Source organism: Capsella rubella, unplaced genomic scaffold (assembly GCF_000375325.1).
Source record: "Capsella rubella cultivar Monte Gargano unplaced genomic scaffold, Caprub1_0 scaffold_6, whole genome shotgun sequence".
NCBI classification, from domain to species: domain Eukaryota; kingdom Viridiplantae; phylum Streptophyta; class Magnoliopsida; order Brassicales; family Brassicaceae; genus Capsella; species Capsella rubella.
The window spans coordinates 3,292,845-3,310,790 of NW_006238918.1; the positions used below are offsets into that span (position 1 = coordinate 3,292,845).

Genomic DNA, 17,946 nt, shown 5'->3' on the forward strand with positions numbered 1-17,946 from the left:
ATACACATACGAATTTTATTTCAAATGTAACTCACATGAAGGAACACACTATGCATGAAGGAATATATTCAGTGGTTAGTTTTATCAAGTCTTACAAATATCAATGTAATTTATTCATATAATTATTTTAAAAAATATAAAAGTCAACCCAAAAAAGTTAGTAAAGATTACATTAATTATTACAAAGACACCAAAATATATACAACATTATAACTTCTATTTTAAAAACAAAAAAATTATCACGGGGTTAATTTTGTAAATACAACAACAAATATATAACATCGTAACATTTACAAATCAAACAAATTAATCACATCAGTGGTTTATTAAAATAAATATAGATCCGTGGTGTGCTATAGGGACATCCGTATATGTAAAATAAAACGGTTATGTTTTTATAATACAAAAAGCATAAAATACTGGTCCCGTGGTGTAACACGGGGTAAAATCTAGTATATAGTTATTAATTCACCGAAAGATAAAGATAAAAATTACAACAATCTCTATTTTTTTTTAATATTGACTCAATTGAAAACAAACAAAAATCTAAACGAGCGTGGATATGAAATGTATGCATGCACAATATATATACATTTCATGGACTGGTTCCTTCAGCCTTTTTTCTATGTGTTAGGTGTTTTACATGACCGACATAAGATTGGTTTTCAGGTACATATATGTACATATTTGGTAGATTATTAAAGGAAGTTGTATATATACATTGATGGCCTGATGCGTCGACCTTATTCAGGATTAGATATTTAATTTGTTCAGGGTTTAGTAAAGTAATTACTTACGGCTGCTTAGTTTTTAAAGCCTGTAAAGGCTAAACCTGAAGCTCAAGTGGGTTGTCCATATCTCTCAACTATCAGTCGTGCGTACTTGTAATTAATGATTTGTTACTGTAAACATATTTCTAAGTATAATGTGTTTGGTATGGGCATGCACATATTTTATACAGAATTTGCATGTTACTTTAATTTCATCTCTCTTTGTAGAGTCAATATATACATATTTATGTTATCTACATATTATCTTAATAGTGTGAACAAAGTTATAAAGTAGTCGTATATAGATGAATAAAGAAACAGAATTAGGACAAAGGGTTTTAAATATATATCAATATAAGCATGTATATTTCTTTATATATATTGAAGAAATGAACCAACCATTAGCCAATTGGGTCTGACTCATGTTCAAGGAACTTTAGAAGCTACATTTTTTTATTTTTTTGTCTTTTATTTTGGAAAAGGATATAATAAGTGCACCTATTGCACAATCGCTCGAGATCCTTCCTACGAAGAGATCACCAAAAAATATTCGAGTACCGCGTTGGGAAATAATTTTTTAAAAACGATATAAATCGTTTACTTTAACATTTGTAGTGAATTACAGAATTGGGATCAATACGAAAATTGATTTTTAATATTCAGATCTTTGATGTTGGGATAGTTCTTGTTTAAACCAAAATTATTAAAAAAAACATGGACGAGAAACGTAGAAGACTAGCTAGTGACGTAATGACGTGGAGATAAGTTAGGTAATAGTGTAACATGTGTACATAGCATCGTCTACAACAAAACTATCCTGTTATCATCTTCGTGACATGTTCCAAAACCATCTAGTCTAAGTCTTGTCTCCTTCATATATACGGACATTTATATATCACATGTGCGAATTGAATATACAGGCAATGAGAGACAAAATTCAAACAAAGAGGTCTAAAAGGGGGGACAAGCTAGTGGTCATTAACCTTAATTTAAAGTACGGCCAAATGTTTAGTAACTAGATAAATATGCGGGCAAAACGTAAAATTCCAAATTATCTCACAAAGTGGGGTACAGAAGTGAGCACTAATAAGTCGTAAAGAGACAAATAGCATTAACACTGAACTTATATGAAAATGAAAAACCAAAAAAGAAGTATAGTGGCCCTTGTAATTCTAAGGGGCATATTCCGGAACATAGAATTTGAATAGCAGAGGAGTTTCACTATAAATATAGGAAGACAAGGGCCAGAAAAAATAAAACCAATCTCTTCTAGGAGTTTTGAAGACAATAAGATCAAGAAAGAAAGAGAGAAGATTTGTATTACATATAGGAAAAGAGATATCAAATGGAGTGGGAGAAATGGTACTTAGATGCGGTTCTAGTGCCATGTGCTCTGCTTATGATGTTTAGTTACCACATCTACCTCTGGTATAAGGTTCGAACCGATCCTTTCTGCACAATCGTTGGGACTAATTCCCGCGCCCGTCGATCTTGGGTAGCCGCCATCATGAAGGTATATATAGCACATCATCTTCTATATATACATATATATATATATATATATATATATATATATATTAATATTGCTTGTATCAATATCATAAAATTTCACATATTACGTATACATCATTTGATGTCTTCGTATATATGTAGACTTATAAACATACAACTACTTCTTAAATAGTGACAATATATGAATGTATTCTTTGGTCAGGACAATGAGAAGAAGAACATCTTAGCAGTACAAACGCTACGAAACACGATAATGGGAGCGACGCTGATGGCAACTACTTGCATCCTCCTATGCGCAGGCCTCGCTGCCGTTTTGAGCAGTACTTATAGCATCAAGAAGCCTTTAAACGATGCCGTATATGGAGCTCATGGTGACTTCACAGTTGCACTCAAATACGTAACAATCCTCACAATCTTCCTCTTCGCCTTCTTCTCTCATTCTCTATCCATTCGCTTCATCAACCAAGTCAATATCCTCATTAACTCTCCTCAAGAACCCTTCTCCGATGACTTCAGCGGAATCGGAAGCTTCGTGACTCCCGAGTATGTCTCTGAGCTTCTCGAGAAAGCTTTCTTGCTCAACACGGTAGGTAATAGGCTGTTCTACATGGGCCTGCCTTTGATGCTATGGATCTTTGGGCCTGTGCTAGTGTTCTTGAGCTCGGCGTTGATCATTCCTGTTCTTTATAACCTAGACTTCGTGTTTTTGTTGAGCAATAAAGAGAAGGGTAAAGTGGATTGCAATGGAGGTTGTGATGATGATAACTTCTCTCCTTGATTATATCCGTTGATGTTGAATATATACAATAAAGATATTTATCAAAAAATGGAAAAAAAATCACGAACAATGATAAAGTTGTTTGTGAATAAGTCTTTCACATTGATTGTTGCTAAATTGTTTCATGGTAGCCTGTATTTCTAAGACAAAAAATACTTTTTCGGATACACCTACGTAAAGAACTTAATTAGAGAAATTTAGAGAAACATCACAAGTATTCTATTTTAAGTGCGTCTTTTATCAAACACAACAAAAACTAGCAAACAAAGACGAAAAATGCTTTCAATACATACTATAACGCACACAATATATACCTTTTCTTTTCGCTTCCGAGAATGTAGATTCTTGAAGAGCCATCCTTTAGAAGTCTTTGTAAACAAGGGTGAAAGCTGCGCCTAGCAACGCGTTAGGACAATTCAATCTTCGCGTATGCCAAAGGCGAAAATATGGATATTAGATGAACGTGGAAGCACACAATGGTATTGGCATCACAAGCGGTTTCTAGTTGTATAGCGCAGCTGCACAAATAAATCATCAAAGCAGAAGCTCCTGCTACCGTTGCAAGATCCTGCGACCATTGTATAAAACTAAAATAAAAGATGAGGCTTCCAAAAGAGATTTAAAAGTTAAACAAACTGTGACAAGAACCTCGTTGGTAATTAAGCTGAGGTTATTGTTGTCTAATACTGATATGTAGACGACACCCGTTTGATCAAGCTGACGTTATTGTTGACTAATAGTCAAATACTAACTGGTTGTGCAGACGACGCCGTTTTGCTCAACCCGATGTTTTGTTTTTGACTTTTTTTTTACGGAAAAAGCACATTTTGGAATAATTGGGATATTCGATTTAAATGGATAAATGATTTAGTTTTGCGAGATTGACCAAAAAAGGAAAATGGAAAATATCTGGTTCATCTTCTTCGTCGCAGCTACTTTGAGCTTCTTCATCGCCAAGTTACTTTGGAGTCAAAACTCCAAACTACCACCAAGCCCTACGCCTCTACCAATCATCGGCCATCTTCATCTCATCAACAAGTATCCTTTACCAGTACCACAAGCTCTACATCACCTCTCTTTAAACTACGGCCCGGTTCTGTTCCTGAGATTCGGATACCGTGCTGTTTTGTCCCTCTCTTCCCCAGAATCTATCGAAGAATGCTTCACCAATCACGACATAACCCTCGCGAACCGTCCCAGGACCATCACCTCTGATCACTTCAGCTATGGCTACAAAAACTTCGGATTTGCTCCTTACGGCCATCTATGGCGAACTCTAAGACGTCTCTCCACTCTTGAGGTCTTCTCCTCCGCCAGCGTACAGAAGAATTCTTTCATCCGAAACGAAGAAGTGTCGAATCTTTGTTCGAGTCTCTTCAGATTATCCGGTAAGTCTCAGAGAGTGGATCTCAAGTATCAATTCACTCTTCTCACTGCTCATGTTATGCTTAGATTAGTATCTGGGAAGCGTGGGGTCTATGAAGGGAGTGATTCAGAATCAGAGAAGAAGTTCTTGGATGATTTCAAGTTGAGGTTTTTCTCGAGCCTATTATCTATGAATGTCTGTGATTATTTCCCAGTGTTGAGGTGGTTTGGGTACAAAGGTCTTGAGAAGCAAGTGATCGAGATGCAGAGGATGAGAGATGAGTACCTCCAACGACTCATTGATGATATTCGAATGAAGAAATTTGATTCCACAAGTTCGGTAGTGGAGAAATTCTTGAAGCTTCAAGAATCAGAACCTGAATTTTACTCTGATGATGTTATCAAAGGAATTGTAGTGCTAATGTTCAATGCCGGATCAGATACTTCACCGGTGACAATGGAATGGGCTATGTCGCTCTTACTGAACCATCCGGATCAGCTTGAGAAGGTCAGAGAAGAAATCAAATCCAATGTTAAACACAAAGGGCTTATACAAGACTCAGATCTCTCGAGCTTACCTTATCTTCGATGTGTCATCTATGAGACACTTAGGCTATATCCTGCAGCTCCACTCTTGCCTCCTCACTGTTCATCCAAAAGATTCAACTTAGGCAACTACGAGATCCCTGAAAATACAGTGTTGTTGGTGAATGCTTGGGCTGTTCATAGGGACGGTGAGCTTTGGGAAGAAGCGGATGTTTTCAAGCCGGAGAGATTTGAAGGGTTTGTTGGCGATAGAGATGGTTTTAGGTTTTTGCCATTTGGAGTTGGGAGGCGGGCGTGTCCTGCAGCTGGACTTGCAATGAGGTTAGTGTCGCTTGTTGTTGGAGCATTGGTTCAGTGTTTTGAGTGGGAGAAGGTAGAAAATGAAGATATAGACATGAGGCCTGCGTTCAGTGTGGCAATGGCTAGGGCTGAGCCGCTTGTTGCATTGCCTAAGCCTTGTCCCGAAATGGTTCCTATCTTGTTCCAGCTCTAGTGTCCTGTGTTGGCAAAGAGAGTTGGTTTTGAGGATGCTTTTTACATATAAACATCAATAATAAGGATGGGGGATGACAATAAATCACATATGGTTACCTAAACAGTGGAACTTAATTTTTTTCTACTTCAGTTTTCGTTCTTTCTTAGAACCAAACCTGCAAGAAACAGAGAAGATTCTGAATTGGCCATATACCGTGAAGGGAGATTGTCTCACACACCTTCCACAGATGGAGATATATGGAGAAGGATCACCGTCGCTTCTATGTTCATTCAATCCATATATCACCAAAACAAAAACAAACAAAAGTTTGCTTGCTTCTATGTTCATTTAATCCATATATCACCAAATACAACATCACTAATTGCTATTCACTCTCCTGCTGCGTGACACTTAAAAGATTTTGACACAATTCCGCTTGTAAAGATAGTTTTCTCTAATATGAGATTAGTTTCAAACCAATAATTACAGACAATCAATTTGAGTACTTTTCGAGATGACTATTGGTGATGTTAAAAGCAAAGAGAAGGGTTGTACCAGCCATCTACTCTGAATCAATGTCATGGCCTCTCTCGGAAAGCATCACAACTAGAAATATCACAGTCAGACCCATCTAGAGCAAAAACAATGGCTATAAATCTAAGGAGATTATTAATCATACCTATTCATCAGACCCAGTAAGCTTCATCCTCGACCTGAGCTCTTACATCCCTGTTAATAAAGACTATTGGGTTCAGAGAAAGCTACCAGTTGATGGATCCAACAATTAACGTACTCAAGATTTGTAGGATTAGAGTTCAGAAAAATGGACATGCGTGAAAGAAATGGCCATTTGTTAGTTCTTCAAACTTCACGATGATTCCCATTCAACAGTTTTACCTAATGAGACACTTGAAGCCTCTGGCTGATAAGGGTCTAAGTAAGGCCCGTCGCTTAAAAGACTTAAACAATCATGAACTCTACATGAACTAATAAAGGCCCATATAACAATAGCCCAAATAATGTAAAATTTCTTATTATTAAGGGAGGGCTGAATAAAATACATAATTTCCCTTGATGACTTGTGTATATTTTTGTTGCTGTTACACCTCTCTATATTCAAATACTTATCTTCTTATTATTCTTGATCGTATAATTTTTCGATTTCACACATCCGTTTGTTCATGTCACAAAGAGTTTTTTTTAAGACTTCAATACATTCTGCCCTGGTCATGACTTTTTCATCTATTTTGGTCGTTGCAGCTTCGTTACTACAATATTTAGTAGCTATTTTTACATTGATGGTTGAAAAGATGAACATGATGATCATGCAATACACCAATATTTTTTCGTGCGTTGGTATCTGCGATTCATCTATTTCATAGCAGATACTCATTCCTACGCGCTGACCTGCTGACGAGAGTGTGACAATTATCTGATCTTTTATGCTTTGCTTCTTAACCTGATAAACAACGTACGGTATATATATATATATGCGTGTTACCTTAATTGGCCGATCAATATTTGAAAAATAAACACAAAGCAAGGTTTCAAGTGAGGACTAATTCATCCACCTTAAGACTGTGCAATACCAAAATCTTCCCACAAGCTCATCGATAAGTAACTTTTTTCGTGCCAGTGAATTTGAACATCTGAAATAGTAGCGACCATTTTACATTGCTATCTCTTATGCATAATATCATAATATCTTACGCATATAAAGTTTGTATTACCAGATTTTTCAACTATCGATATGATCACTATAAGAAAATGATCAATTTCCTACGGTCAGTTGCGTCAAAAATTGGTAGGAAACAGTCGTTTCTTACCATTTTCCTACAAAATTATTGGTAGGATATCGCCCGTACGAAATCATAAATGGTAAGATTTTGGTAGGAAATTTCCTACCAAATTTCTACTAAAACTCGTTATAGGAAATTTCGTAGGTTAATTCGTAGGAACGGAGAAGGGCATTTTTTGACCATTTTCCTACAAATAAGTCGTAGGAAACGTGTTCCTTCTAATTTCCTACCAAATATTTCTTGCACTTTTCCTACAAAATAATCTTATCAATTTCCTACCAATCAAATAAAATAATAATTAATTATTTATTCAATAATTTTATTATTATGAAAATTATATTAAAGATTTATAAATTACAAATTTAGTAATTTGAATTATATATAAAATCAAATTATTTTTCAAAAATAAATAAAATATAAATTACAAGTTATTTATTTAATTTACAAAACAAAAATTGAAAATCAAATTACTTTCTTCTCTCCCCAGATCCACCGCTCCCTTTTCCACGCGCCACCAGTTTGCTGAGATTTTTGTTTAATCTCTCCCCATTGATGAAGTTCCACCGTCATCTCTCCCTTTTTCCCTTCAGATTTCTCTCGTGCATCTCTCTCTCCACCTCCATCGAGGATCTACCCCCATCTTATATTGGAAAGAGATGTGATGAACTCTTTTAGTGAATCCAGATTGTTTTTTCTTCAGATCTGTAATATAAATAAGATCTACATCAACAATAAGTCAAGTCTAACGAGGATCATAAGAAAGGTGATACCTTCTGTAGTAAAACAAGACAACGAATCAAGCACCTTGTGTCCCAAAACCTCAAGATCTCACAACGCCGAACACGAGCTCATCTTCGTCACCGAGAAACTTATTAATCGAAGAAGAAAAACAGAGAAAATGACATGGGATTAACTTCTTATCCAAATCTCACGTGATGCTGAGTCCATTTAACTTAACACCTTCGAACAAAAATCTGGTGATGGAGATGTAAAGAGGAAGAAGAAGATGACTATGTGATTATGTGAATTTACGTTTGTGATTCTGCTTCTTCCACTTTGTTTTGTGGTTAAAAGAGTATCTCTTTTCTGATTGGTTGAAACAAGAAGAAGTGGATCACTTCTCTTTTGATATCAATCGTTGGATCTGAATTTAATCAACAAACTGCTTTTGCCATTATCAATTTTTTTTTTTATTGAAAAAGATATAATAAAATTTCCTACCAAATTTTTTCGGAATTACTTGGACAATTGTTTTTGTAGGAAATTGGAATGAAATTTTCCTACCAAATTCCTACTGCGTCTTTTCTCACTAAATTTCTTCCATTTTCCTACGAAATTTCCTACAATTTTACGTTTTGTAAGATTTTCGTAAGAAATTTCCTACGAGTTTCTCACGGCTAAGTTTCGTAGAAAATTTCCTACCAATTTCCTTCGATAATTATTTTTTGTAGGATAATCGTAATTATTTTGTAGGAAATTGTTTTTACCAAAATTTTGGTAGGAAATTTAGTAGGATATAACGATGTTTTCTTGTAGTGGATGACATTGTTAACCTCCGAAGTTATGTTCATCACCTGCACCATAAATTACTTGTAAGAACTCCTAGTGATTCAAACTTATATACTTCTTCCATACATCCCAAAAAGAAAATCAATGTATACTTTTCCTGTTTCTGACACAGAAAGCCTTCCGAGAAGAAGTGCAAATGAAGGTGCTGTGACATGATCAGGAGCTTCTTTGAGTGAAGCATGAGGAGAAGGAGGTGTCATGGTTTTTGAGTATGGAAAGAAAACGCAGTAGATATTGCCTGTGGCAAACTCTATCCATGGCTTTGTATATCTTCAGTTTACCATGTATATATATATATGAAATATGAATGAGAGTTAAATTAAAGGGCAAGATCATATCATATGCAAATACATATATTCACTGCAAGCAAGTTAATTAAGGTACGTCTAGTTAAAAGTCATATTCATATACCCTATAAATGGAAGTTCCACTTGGCAATCAAATGTAGCTTTGTTTCCATTTTCTAGTGGTACAAACTTGTTCTTCCTGTTGCATTTTATATATGATCATCAATAAAAAAAACTTAAGGTGATCCGACGTGAGATCGTACGTGTGTCTTTTAAAATGCAAAAAAAGAAATTAACCGATAGAGAGATATATAAGGTGACATACCTGAATTTCAAAGGAATATTGTATCCTTTCCACGCAAGTGTTTCCCTAGGATAATCACTCTTTCTATGTAGCGTTGTGTGAAACTTTTGAGCACCTGATAGAAAGAAAAGAAAATCCAACTTAACGTAACAACATGTAGAAAATTACAGAAAATAGATTTATTTATACAATTTTTTTAAGAATTACCTTTTGAAGAGTTCATTGTGACATCAATTTGCAGATGTGATGCAACAACGGTCTCTACTGAAACATTTTGCCACATAATCATAGAGGATGGATATTTATTGACACTAGAAGATGAATCCAAGTGCGATGAAGTTTCTCTTGCTGAAAGCAATATCAGAACCAGAACAAGAGAGAAGAAGTGGAACCTTAATGGAGCCATCTCTTACCCGAAAAAAATGGAATGAAGTAGAGTTAGAACCCAACAAAAAATAGATAAAATGTGAAATACGATAACAATGTCTCTTAAAATAAGGTCCAATTTTGTTTAGAGAGAAATTTAGTATTAATAAATTTTAATCAAAAATAAAATAAAATTATTAAAGATAAAGGTAAAAAATAATTAATTTGGCATCATCATTCTAATATCCAGTATTTAACAAATTTCCATATATGAATTTCAATACAAGTAGGAAAATAAGGAATTTAAAGACCTAATTCCCATTTTTATAAAGTTAAAAGTCCTAGAAAGGTTTATTAAATAACATATTAGATCTTTCTAGAGATCCAAATAAAATCTTATGTAATTTACTAATCACTGATAATCTTTTGTTAGTGAATTGATTTTGAAACACGAGTCAAAAGCTAGTGGTAATTAAATAAAAATCATTAAGAAATAAAGTTCTAAATTTTTTATTTTTTATTTTTATAAATTCTAGTTAATATTTAAAGAGATAATTTTAGCTAAACCCTATATTTATTTGAAAATCCTTCTTTTTTACCTTATGAATTGCGTAACTAATTTGAAAATCAATATAATTATGACAGATTAATAAGCAAATCATAATATACAAAAATGGGTCAGGCTAGACTTATTAATGTCAAATACTGAAATAAAAACGACAGCTAGTGTGTTAGGCATCATTAATAGCAGTATCTTAGATTAAGTTTCTCTTTAAGAAAATATCTTATATACTGCCATTAATGATGGTCTTGTTAAATATGTTTAGTTAAACTGGATGATGATTTTGCACCAAAAAAAAGAAAAAAAAAAAAACAAACTTGATGATGATGATGCGAGTCTATGTCTTGTGAGTTGCGATCAGACCACAAAGGTTTGGTCAACGCAATGTTTTTTTTGGACAAAAAAAAAAAGGAAAATGGAAAACATCTGGTTCATCTTCTTGATCTTCGCAGCTACTTTGAGCTTCTTCATAGCCAAGTCACTTTGAAGTCAAAACTCTAAACTACCACCAAGCCCTACGCCTCTTCCGATCATCGGCCATCTTCATCTTATCAAGAAGTATCCTTTACCACAAGCTCTACATCACCTCTCTTCAAACTATGGCCCGGTTCTGTTCCTCAGATTCGGATGCCGTTCTGTTTTGTCCCTCTCTTCCCCAGAATCCATCGAAGAATGCTTCACCAATCACGACATAACCCTCGCGAACCGTCCCAGGACCATCACCTCTGATCACTTCAGCTATGGCTACAAAAACTTCGGATTTGCTCCTTATGGCCATCTTTGGCGAACTCTAAGACGTCTCTCCACTCTCGAGGTCTTCTCATCCGCCAGCTTACAAAAGAACTCTTTCATCCGAAACGAAGAAGTGTCGAATCTCTGTTCCAGTCTCTTCAGATTATCCGGCAAGTCTCAGAGAGTGGATCTCAAGTATCAGTTCACTCTTCTCACTGCTCATGTTATGCTTAGATTAGTATCTGGGAATCGTGGGGTAGTTGAAGTGAGTGATTCAGAATCAGAGAAGAGTTTCTTGGATGATTTCAAGTTGAGGTTTTTCTCAAGCATGTCCATGAATGTCTGCGATCATTTCCCAGTGTTAAGGTGGATCGGGTACAAAGGACTTGAGAAGAGAGTGATTGAGATGCAGAGGATGAGAGATGAGTACCTCCAACGACTCATTGATGACATTCGAATGAAGAAATTTGATTCCACTGGTTCGGTAGTGGAGAAATTATTGAAGCTCCAAGAGTCAGAACCTGAATTCTACTCTGATGAAGTTATTAAGGGAATTGTAGTGCTGATGTTCAATGCCGGATCGGATACTTCACCAGTGGTAATGGAATGGACAATGTCGCTTTTACTGAACCATCCAGATAAGCTTGAGAAGGTCAGAGAAGAAATCAAATCCAATGTTAAACACAAAGGGCTTATACAAGACTCAGATCTTTCGTGCTTACCTTATCTTCGCTGTGTAATCTATGAGACGCTTAGGCTTTACCCTGCAGCTCCACTCTTGCTTCCTCACTCTTCATCCAAGAGATTCAACTTAGGCAACTACGAGATCCCTGAAAATACGATGTTGTTGGTGAATGCTTGGGCTGTTCATAGGGACAGTGAGCTTTGGGAAGAAGCGGATGTCTTTAAACCGGAGAGATTTGAAGGGTTTCTTGGTGACAGAGATGGTTTTAGGTTTTTGCCATTTGGAGTTGGGAGGCGGGCGTGTCCCGCAGCTGGACTAGGAATGAGGCTAGTGGCACTTACGGTTGGAGCATTGGTTCAGTGCTTTGAGTTGGAGAAAGTAGAAGGAGACATAGACATGAGGCCTGTGTTTAGTGTGGCAATGGCTAAGGCTGAACCGCTTGTCGCATTGCCTAAGCCATGTCCCTAAATGGTTCATATTTTGTCTCAGCTTTAGTGTCATCTGTGTTGGCCAAGAAAGTTGATTAAGAGGATGCTTTTTATGTATAGACATCAATAATAAGGAGGGAGAATGATCATAAATCACACACTGTTACCTAAACAATGGAATCAAGATCTCTTTCTTTGTTTTTGGTTCTTTCTTGGTGCTAAGCCTGCAAGAAGCAGAGTATACCTTATAGGGGTTTTCCGGTTCTGGATTAGCCTTATAGACTAATAATCAATCTTACTGGCTCACCTTCCGCTAGATGGAGATATATGGATAAGAATCAGTTATTGAACGATCGCTGTTCTTCTACATTCATTTTCAATGTTATATGACCAAGAAAAACTAGTGATGCAAGAAATAAGAACAGAAGTCCCATTCGATGACCCGAATCTGAACTAGATAGAAGCACACAAATTTGGATTGCAAAGGTTCGACGTTCAATAAACAATCTCTAGTACAACTACCAGCGGAGAAGCTATTTGGTAATGTAGTTTCTTTATACAAGAGAAAGCAAAAAGAAGAACCCAAAAAAAAAAGTAGAATCATGCATCAACAATGATGGTAATTTTGTCCCTTAAGAATGGTCCATGCCCTGAAAATAGAAACCCATTACGTCATCTGAAAATGTAACTGGAATGCAGAATCAGAAACAACAATTTTCTAACCTGTAAAGCTGTTCCATCAGTACCACAAGAGCTATTTGATGATTCAGGACCATGGAGGACAGTCTAATGGTCACATTAGCACGCTTCCTCACTTCTCTTCCATGTCCATAAGCTCCACCTATACAAAACGATATCCTCGAAGCTCCCTAAAAACAGAGATAGCCACAATAAAAGACAAAAACAACATCACTTACTGGAACATTCTCACCTACTTAATTATCTTATTCATTTTTCCATTTTTAAGTGAGGTAAGAACAGAGAGCTATACGCTTACACTATTTCCTGCATCCCCAAGTAAGTCAGCCATCTGCTCAGAATCAATGTCACGGCCTCTCTCATCAAGCACCACAACCTAAAATCTCACAATCAGACCCATCTAGGATGATCAACCAGAAAGACTAATAGCGGATTCTAAAGAGATTGTTTAATAATACCCAATCATCAGACCCAATAAGCTTCATCATAGCCACCTCTTCATCCTCAACCTGAGCTTTGACATCCCTGTGAATGTGAATAAAGACTACTGGTTTCAGAAAAAGCTACCAGCAACGAAATACACTGAGTAGGGTCTGTCAAATTGAAGGCAACGTACTGAGCATTTCTAGGATTGGAGCGAACCAAAGAATCTTCAAAGGAGCAATAAGGTTTAAGCTTGGTTCTGTATTCATCGACCAAGAGTCGAACACCTTCTGATCTCTTTTTCCCCACTGTTATCACGCGTATCGGCAGAGCTCTCTGTGACCCAAAGCAGCAATTTACATCAAACCCTAAACACGCCCAAATTCAATCTATTTGGAACAGAGAGAGATTGATTTTTGTAGTTACCACTGCTTGGCCTGCGTATCTACATGTTCTTCCTGATAAAAAAAAGTCATGAACCAGATGACCATACACAATCTTCAACATTGATTTCGAAATTCAACATAACACGAAACCAATTTTTTTGAATAATGAAGAAACCTTTTTCCTGAGTAGTAGTAGTAGAAGCAGATACATACGGCTGATTCAGGTGAGCATTGGCCATGAATGAGATGACCATTTTTGAGTTCTTCAAAAGTTCACGATGATGGTTACATTAACCGTGTTTGAACAACACTCGACTAATCCAAATGAGAGGCGAAACCTCCGGTTGATACCAAGGGTCTAAGACCCACCGCGTTAATATAAAGATATGGGCCTAACTATACAATATATTGGCCCATTTATAGTGTCTATTAATGTTTGGTTTTCTAAACTACCACCAAAATGGCAAAATTCTACTAATTCTAAAATATGATTGTTTTATAGGTTTGTGTGTTCCTCGGAATTGTGCTAATTAATGAAACAAAACTAAACATTGATAATTTTGAAGAATATTTGTATCCGTCATTGTATATGTATTGCTGGATTATAGTGCAACAAAATAGTTTATGACATTTGTGTGATGTGATATAAGCTTTATTGTATAACGAAATATTTTAACAGGTGCATCACAAATTCACAAGCTAATTACATACATTTGTGTCCGAAGAGTTTTAACAGTCAAGAAATATTTCATTTGTATAGTTCACATTTCAAAAATAACCTAAGTTAAGTTTACTAAAAGCTATACGTACTGATTACATTTGTGTCCGAAGGATGAATGAAGAGACAACGTTAATTAGACTTTGTTAATGATCAGATAATCATTTTATTATTCCGAACAATGCATCCCCTGCCACAAGATCAAATTATTCATTAGTTTAGTAATGTTCTTTTCTTTTCTCTTCATCCAACACATCATATATAATATTTCAGATGGAACAAAAAATATGCGTGTTCTTTTGTGTATATATTCCCCAATCTCTATCTCTATACCTTTAAATTAGTTCTAATTCCGTATTAAACAACTCTTGGCATCTCCACACTCATTTGCCCGTCCATGCATCTTTTATCTTTAGCTTTTTAGCGCTAATATTAGTATTTGAATTAGATATCAACTTCTTTGCACTATCAGAATATTTTATAACATGAACGATATTTATCTGAAATAAATCATGGTATATGATAAATAACGTTAATACGTTAACTTTATTTCCGATTAATTTGGCAATATATTTTACACATTGGTTAACCTGAAAGCAAATAGACTCATAAAAGATGTATAGGATTAAAAATAACCCTTTGCTTTTTATGCTCGGATTTCTTGCTTAAAATTAAACAAGGTTTCTCTTTTGTTTAACCATACCGTCCATACGAAACTGGAAAGAAGCGAGCATTTGTAAAGAGTTTCCAAAATATTCTAAGAACTATCTTAATTATATATATTAAATTTGTACGTTTCAGCTTGATCCAATATGGGTCAAAGTAATACGGTTCGTACACGTAAAATGCCAATGATAAAAAAAAAATACGTACACCAGTTTGTTCAAGCTCGTGGTCGGGTAGCTGTATTAATTCCATTCCTGTCGAAATAAAACAGTCGTTCCTTGAACGAGACGTTAACGATAGAGAGAGTACATATTCCGTTTTACTACTTATGTGATCAGAATACGAATTTTTCTTTCATGAAAATGATGTTTATATTAATATAATTAAAATGCATGATTCGGCCACTGACGTATTAAGCGCTCCCGTGTATGCATGCACTAATAAAATCGGAATTTGGCTTGGCTAGAATATTTTTTTGGGTAGATATAACTTAATAAAATATGTCGACTAGCCTCGGATAACTAATTTTTATTATTACTAAATCGAAAAGTACTAATTATCAATAGATGGAGAATAATACTCTCTCGACGATATATAGTTAAATATTAATACGTAATTCTCTCCCATATATGCTATTCGGAAAATGAATTAGCCCCTACCATTAGGGAGTAGCTAGTATGCTGATTTGTTTCTGTAAATTAATAAATGCTGACAAAGTGGATTTAACGTTGTTATAGAGTTGCCCTAAACATAAGGTCTTGTTATATACTACACTAATACATATCCATCATTCACGTAAGAAACCGGTTAAACTATCAATTATTCGTAAGTTTTGACCATTCATTCTGGAAAAAAAAAAATACAGAACATTAAAAAATATGTAAGAGTAAAGACATGATAAACTATGAAAATAAAAGAAAATACCCATTTTTGTAAAGTGTTATATAGATGCAATCAACCTTTAGCCAAGAAATAAAGCTCTATCGAATAATAACAATATTGTTTTGAAGATAAAAAGGTCGAGAAGAAGGGAATGGTATAAGCATGACCCGCAATATCTAGATTCTCCAGACGATTGAGACAGACTTTTTCATATATATATTTATTCAAGTGTGTCGGCTTTGTATGTTCTCCCAGTCCTCCATTTATTGTTTAAAATTTTTTAGGTCACTGTCGAGAATATAAACCAAATTAACAAGTGATACTAAGCGCGCAGTGTTTTTTTTTTAGCAAGGATGTGTCCCGTTTAAATTGGTTTTTATGCGTTTCGATTATTTCATCTGATTATTTTCTTTAACTTCCAAAAAGCTGTCACCTAAGTTTATACAATTGATCTGTCTAACATATTTATGTCAAGAAAATGATGTTTCTTTTTTGATATTGTGAATCCACACTTTGTTCTAATGAAACATATCAGTTTAAAATCAAAGAGCTGTATTTAATTTTAGAAACAACTAAAGAAAAAACTCTTGTTTAAAACTCGGAGGTATATATTGTGCCACTGTTCCACTTTACGGTTGGAAAGGCGGCTGTGAAAAAAACTCGTATCCAAAACAACGACTTATTTTTTAGTGTATAGAATGAGATAATCACTTCCTCGTGGCTATAAATACAGAGCTCACACACGAACTCTCTCATAAATCATAATTAAACACCAAATCAATCGCTCCTCAACCCTTAGCTTATAGAAACATATATATCTCTCTCTCTCTTTATATATCCACACATAACAAAAGTTAATTTTGTGAAGCCATGTCAGGCGTTTGGGTGTTCAACAATGGAGTGATACGTCTAGTGGAGAACCCAAACCAGTCAGGCGGGGTTGCCACTCATCAGACGCACGGCCGGAGAAATGTCTTGGTTTACTTGCCGACCGGTGAAGTCGTCTCTTCTTACTCGTCGCTCGAACAAATCCTAAGGAGCCTCGGGTGGGAGCGATACTTCAGTGGAGACTCTGATCTCATCCAGTACCACAAACGCTCATCTATCGACCTCATCTCCTTACCAAGAGACTTCTCCAAGTTCAACTCCGTTTACATGTACGACATCGTCGTCAAGAACCCTAATACCTTCCACGTCCGTGATTTCAACTGAAATGAATTAAGTGAGTCTCTCGACCAAGAGCTCTTAGTTTCTGTTTGTGTTTGTTGCGACGGGAAGACTCCAGACATAAACGACTTATGATATCAGTCGGACCATCTGCGGTGTGAATGATTCACGTACAAGTCAAAGAGAAGATGTGTGCTTTCGAAAAACAAATTAAAGCGATGACTATTGGATTATCATCACTTGATTAGTCAATTAGATTGTGTTTTTTATTGTTAATATGTGTTTAACTGTTGGTTTGGTTTGGTTTTTAACTCGTTCTCCAAGTTTGTTGCATATATGTACATGCATGTGTATGCTTCTTTATTTTTCATTTTTGTTTGTTTGTTTGTTTTGTGAGGGCTTGTATGTACAATAGTAGTGTTGCAAAAGGTGGCACATTACTTAAACGTTGTTAATTTTTTGTTATTGTTGTAGGCTTGTAGCTTTGTAATTGTGGTGATCGATGTAACTTGTGTTTCTTTTGGCTTAAACCTATATTTGATTAACACCGTTGGTGAGGAAGAGATCATCTTCGTTATATATGTAAATTAAAGTGAAGTGAAATTTGTTTTTGAGACCATGCATCATAAGTACTACAGCAGAGGCCAGAGTTCATCATATACCGAACATATAATTCTCGAGAATCAAGATTAACTTGAACTTAAATTTTGGAATATAGGTTTCAAATTCATGAACTTCCATGTATATAGTGTGAATTATTGGATATAAAAACAAACTAACAAGATGTTTAATATATATGGAAATTAAACAATAAATATCCTCAGATT

At 35.4% G+C, this 17,946-nt stretch overlaps 5 protein-coding genes and 1 pseudogene across 6 annotated transcripts; 4 read left to right on the forward strand and 2 right to left on the reverse strand.

The window, feature by feature from the left end:
• Positions 1 to 2,013: 2,013 nt before the first annotated feature.
• Positions 2,014 to 3,182, forward strand: LOC17882414. Its single transcript, XM_006289018.2, has 2 exons — positions 2,014 to 2,283; positions 2,485 to 3,182. The coding sequence occupies exons 1-2, from the start codon at positions 2,116 to 2,118 to the stop codon at positions 3,058 to 3,060; spliced, it is 744 nt and encodes a 247-aa protein (XP_006289080.1). The 5' UTR covers positions 2,014 to 2,115; the 3' UTR covers positions 3,061 to 3,182.
• Positions 3,183 to 3,886: 704 nt separating this feature from the next.
• On the forward strand, positions 3,887 to 5,595 carry LOC17883002 (cytochrome P450 81D1). The gene has a single exon (XM_006289426.2). The coding sequence runs from the start codon at positions 3,959 to 3,961 to the stop codon at positions 5,462 to 5,464; it is 1,506 nt and encodes a 501-aa protein (XP_006289488.2). The 5' UTR covers positions 3,887 to 3,958; the 3' UTR covers positions 5,465 to 5,595.
• A 923-nt stretch (positions 5,596 to 6,518) lies between these two features.
• Positions 6,519 to 9,297, reverse strand: LOC17883460 (nuclear pore complex protein GP210). The gene is made up of 6 exons (XM_023781308.1): positions 9,226 to 9,297; positions 8,907 to 9,084; positions 8,787 to 8,819; positions 7,177 to 7,201; positions 7,023 to 7,095; positions 6,519 to 6,909 (listed from the first exon to the last, which is right to left on the reverse strand). Exons 2-6 carry the CDS (start codon positions 9,012 to 9,014, stop codon positions 6,582 to 6,584), a joined length of 567 nt encoding a protein of 188 aa, XP_023637076.1. The 5' UTR covers positions 9,015 to 9,084; positions 9,226 to 9,297; the 3' UTR covers positions 6,519 to 6,581.
• A 1,430-nt stretch (positions 9,298 to 10,727) lies between these two features.
• Positions 10,728 to 12,443, forward strand: LOC17882089 (annotated as a pseudogene).
• A 186-nt stretch (positions 12,444 to 12,629) lies between these two features.
• Positions 12,630 to 13,982, reverse strand: LOC17881217 (putative RNA methyltransferase At5g10620). 2 transcript variants are annotated; one of them, XM_023781499.1, is made up of 7 exons: positions 13,862 to 13,982; positions 13,727 to 13,758; positions 13,494 to 13,636; positions 13,336 to 13,402; positions 13,176 to 13,253; positions 12,925 to 13,047; positions 12,630 to 12,828 (listed from the first exon to the last, which is right to left on the reverse strand). In XM_023781499.1, the coding sequence occupies exons 1-7, from the start codon at positions 13,938 to 13,940 to the stop codon at positions 12,811 to 12,813; spliced, it is 540 nt and encodes a 179-aa protein (XP_023637267.1). In that variant the 5' UTR covers positions 13,941 to 13,982; the 3' UTR covers positions 12,630 to 12,810. The 2 variants fall into 2 exon arrangements, with proteins under 2 accessions (XP_023637267.1, XP_023637265.1); XM_023781497.1 differs by having other exon boundaries at positions 12,902 to 13,047.
• Positions 13,983 to 16,723: 2,741 nt separating this feature from the next.
• LOC17883554 (flowering-promoting factor 1-like protein 2) lies at positions 16,724 to 17,716 on the forward strand. Its single transcript, XM_006288860.2, has one exon. It carries the CDS (start codon positions 16,823 to 16,825, stop codon positions 17,162 to 17,164), a length of 342 nt encoding a protein of 113 aa, XP_006288922.1. The 5' UTR covers positions 16,724 to 16,822; the 3' UTR covers positions 17,165 to 17,716.
• Positions 17,717 to 17,946: the final 230 nt, after the last annotated feature.

What these genes read in the sequence shown, in the direction of transcription:
- LOC17882414 (XM_006289018.2), top strand. Translation starts at nt 2,116, where the DNA reads ATGGAGTGGGAGAAATGGTACTTAGATGCGGTTCTAGTGCCATGTGCT. An exon ending in GGGTAGCCGCCATCATGAAG is followed by an intron (nt 2,284 to 2,484) that starts GTATATATAGCA and finishes TTCTTTGGTCAG; the next exon opens with GACAATGAGAAGAAGAACAT.
- LOC17883002 (XM_006289426.2), top strand. Translation starts at nt 3,959, where the DNA reads ATGGAAAATATCTGGTTCATCTTCTTCGTCGCAGCTACTTTGAGCTTC.
- LOC17883460 (XM_023781308.1), bottom strand. Translation starts at nt 9,014, where the DNA reads ATGACACCTCCTTCTCCTCATGCTTCACTCAAAGAAGCTCCTGATCAT. An exon ending in ATCGATAGTTGAAAAATCTG is followed by an intron (nt 7,096 to 7,176) that starts GTAATACAAACT and finishes CTACTATTTCAG; the next exon opens with ATGTTCAAATTCACTGGCAC. An exon ending in GATTTTGGTATTGCACAGTC is followed by an intron (nt 6,910 to 7,022) that starts TTAAGGTGGATG and finishes GTACGTTGTTTA; the next exon opens with TCAGGTTAAGAAGCAAAGCA.
- LOC17881217 (XM_023781497.1), bottom strand. Translation starts at nt 13,940, where the DNA reads ATGGTCATCTCATTCATGGCCAATGCTCACCTGAATCAGCCGTATGTA. An exon ending in TCCAATCCTAGAAATGCTCA is followed by an intron (nt 13,403 to 13,493) that starts GTACGTTGCCTT and finishes TCACATTCACAG; the next exon opens with GGATGTCAAAGCTCAGGTTG. An exon ending in TTGGGGATGCAGGAAATAGT is followed by an intron (nt 13,048 to 13,175) that starts GTAAGCGTATAG and finishes CTCTGTTTTTAG; the next exon opens with GGAGCTTCGAGGATATCGTT.
- LOC17883554 (XM_006288860.2), top strand. Translation starts at nt 16,823, where the DNA reads ATGTCAGGCGTTTGGGTGTTCAACAATGGAGTGATACGTCTAGTGGAG.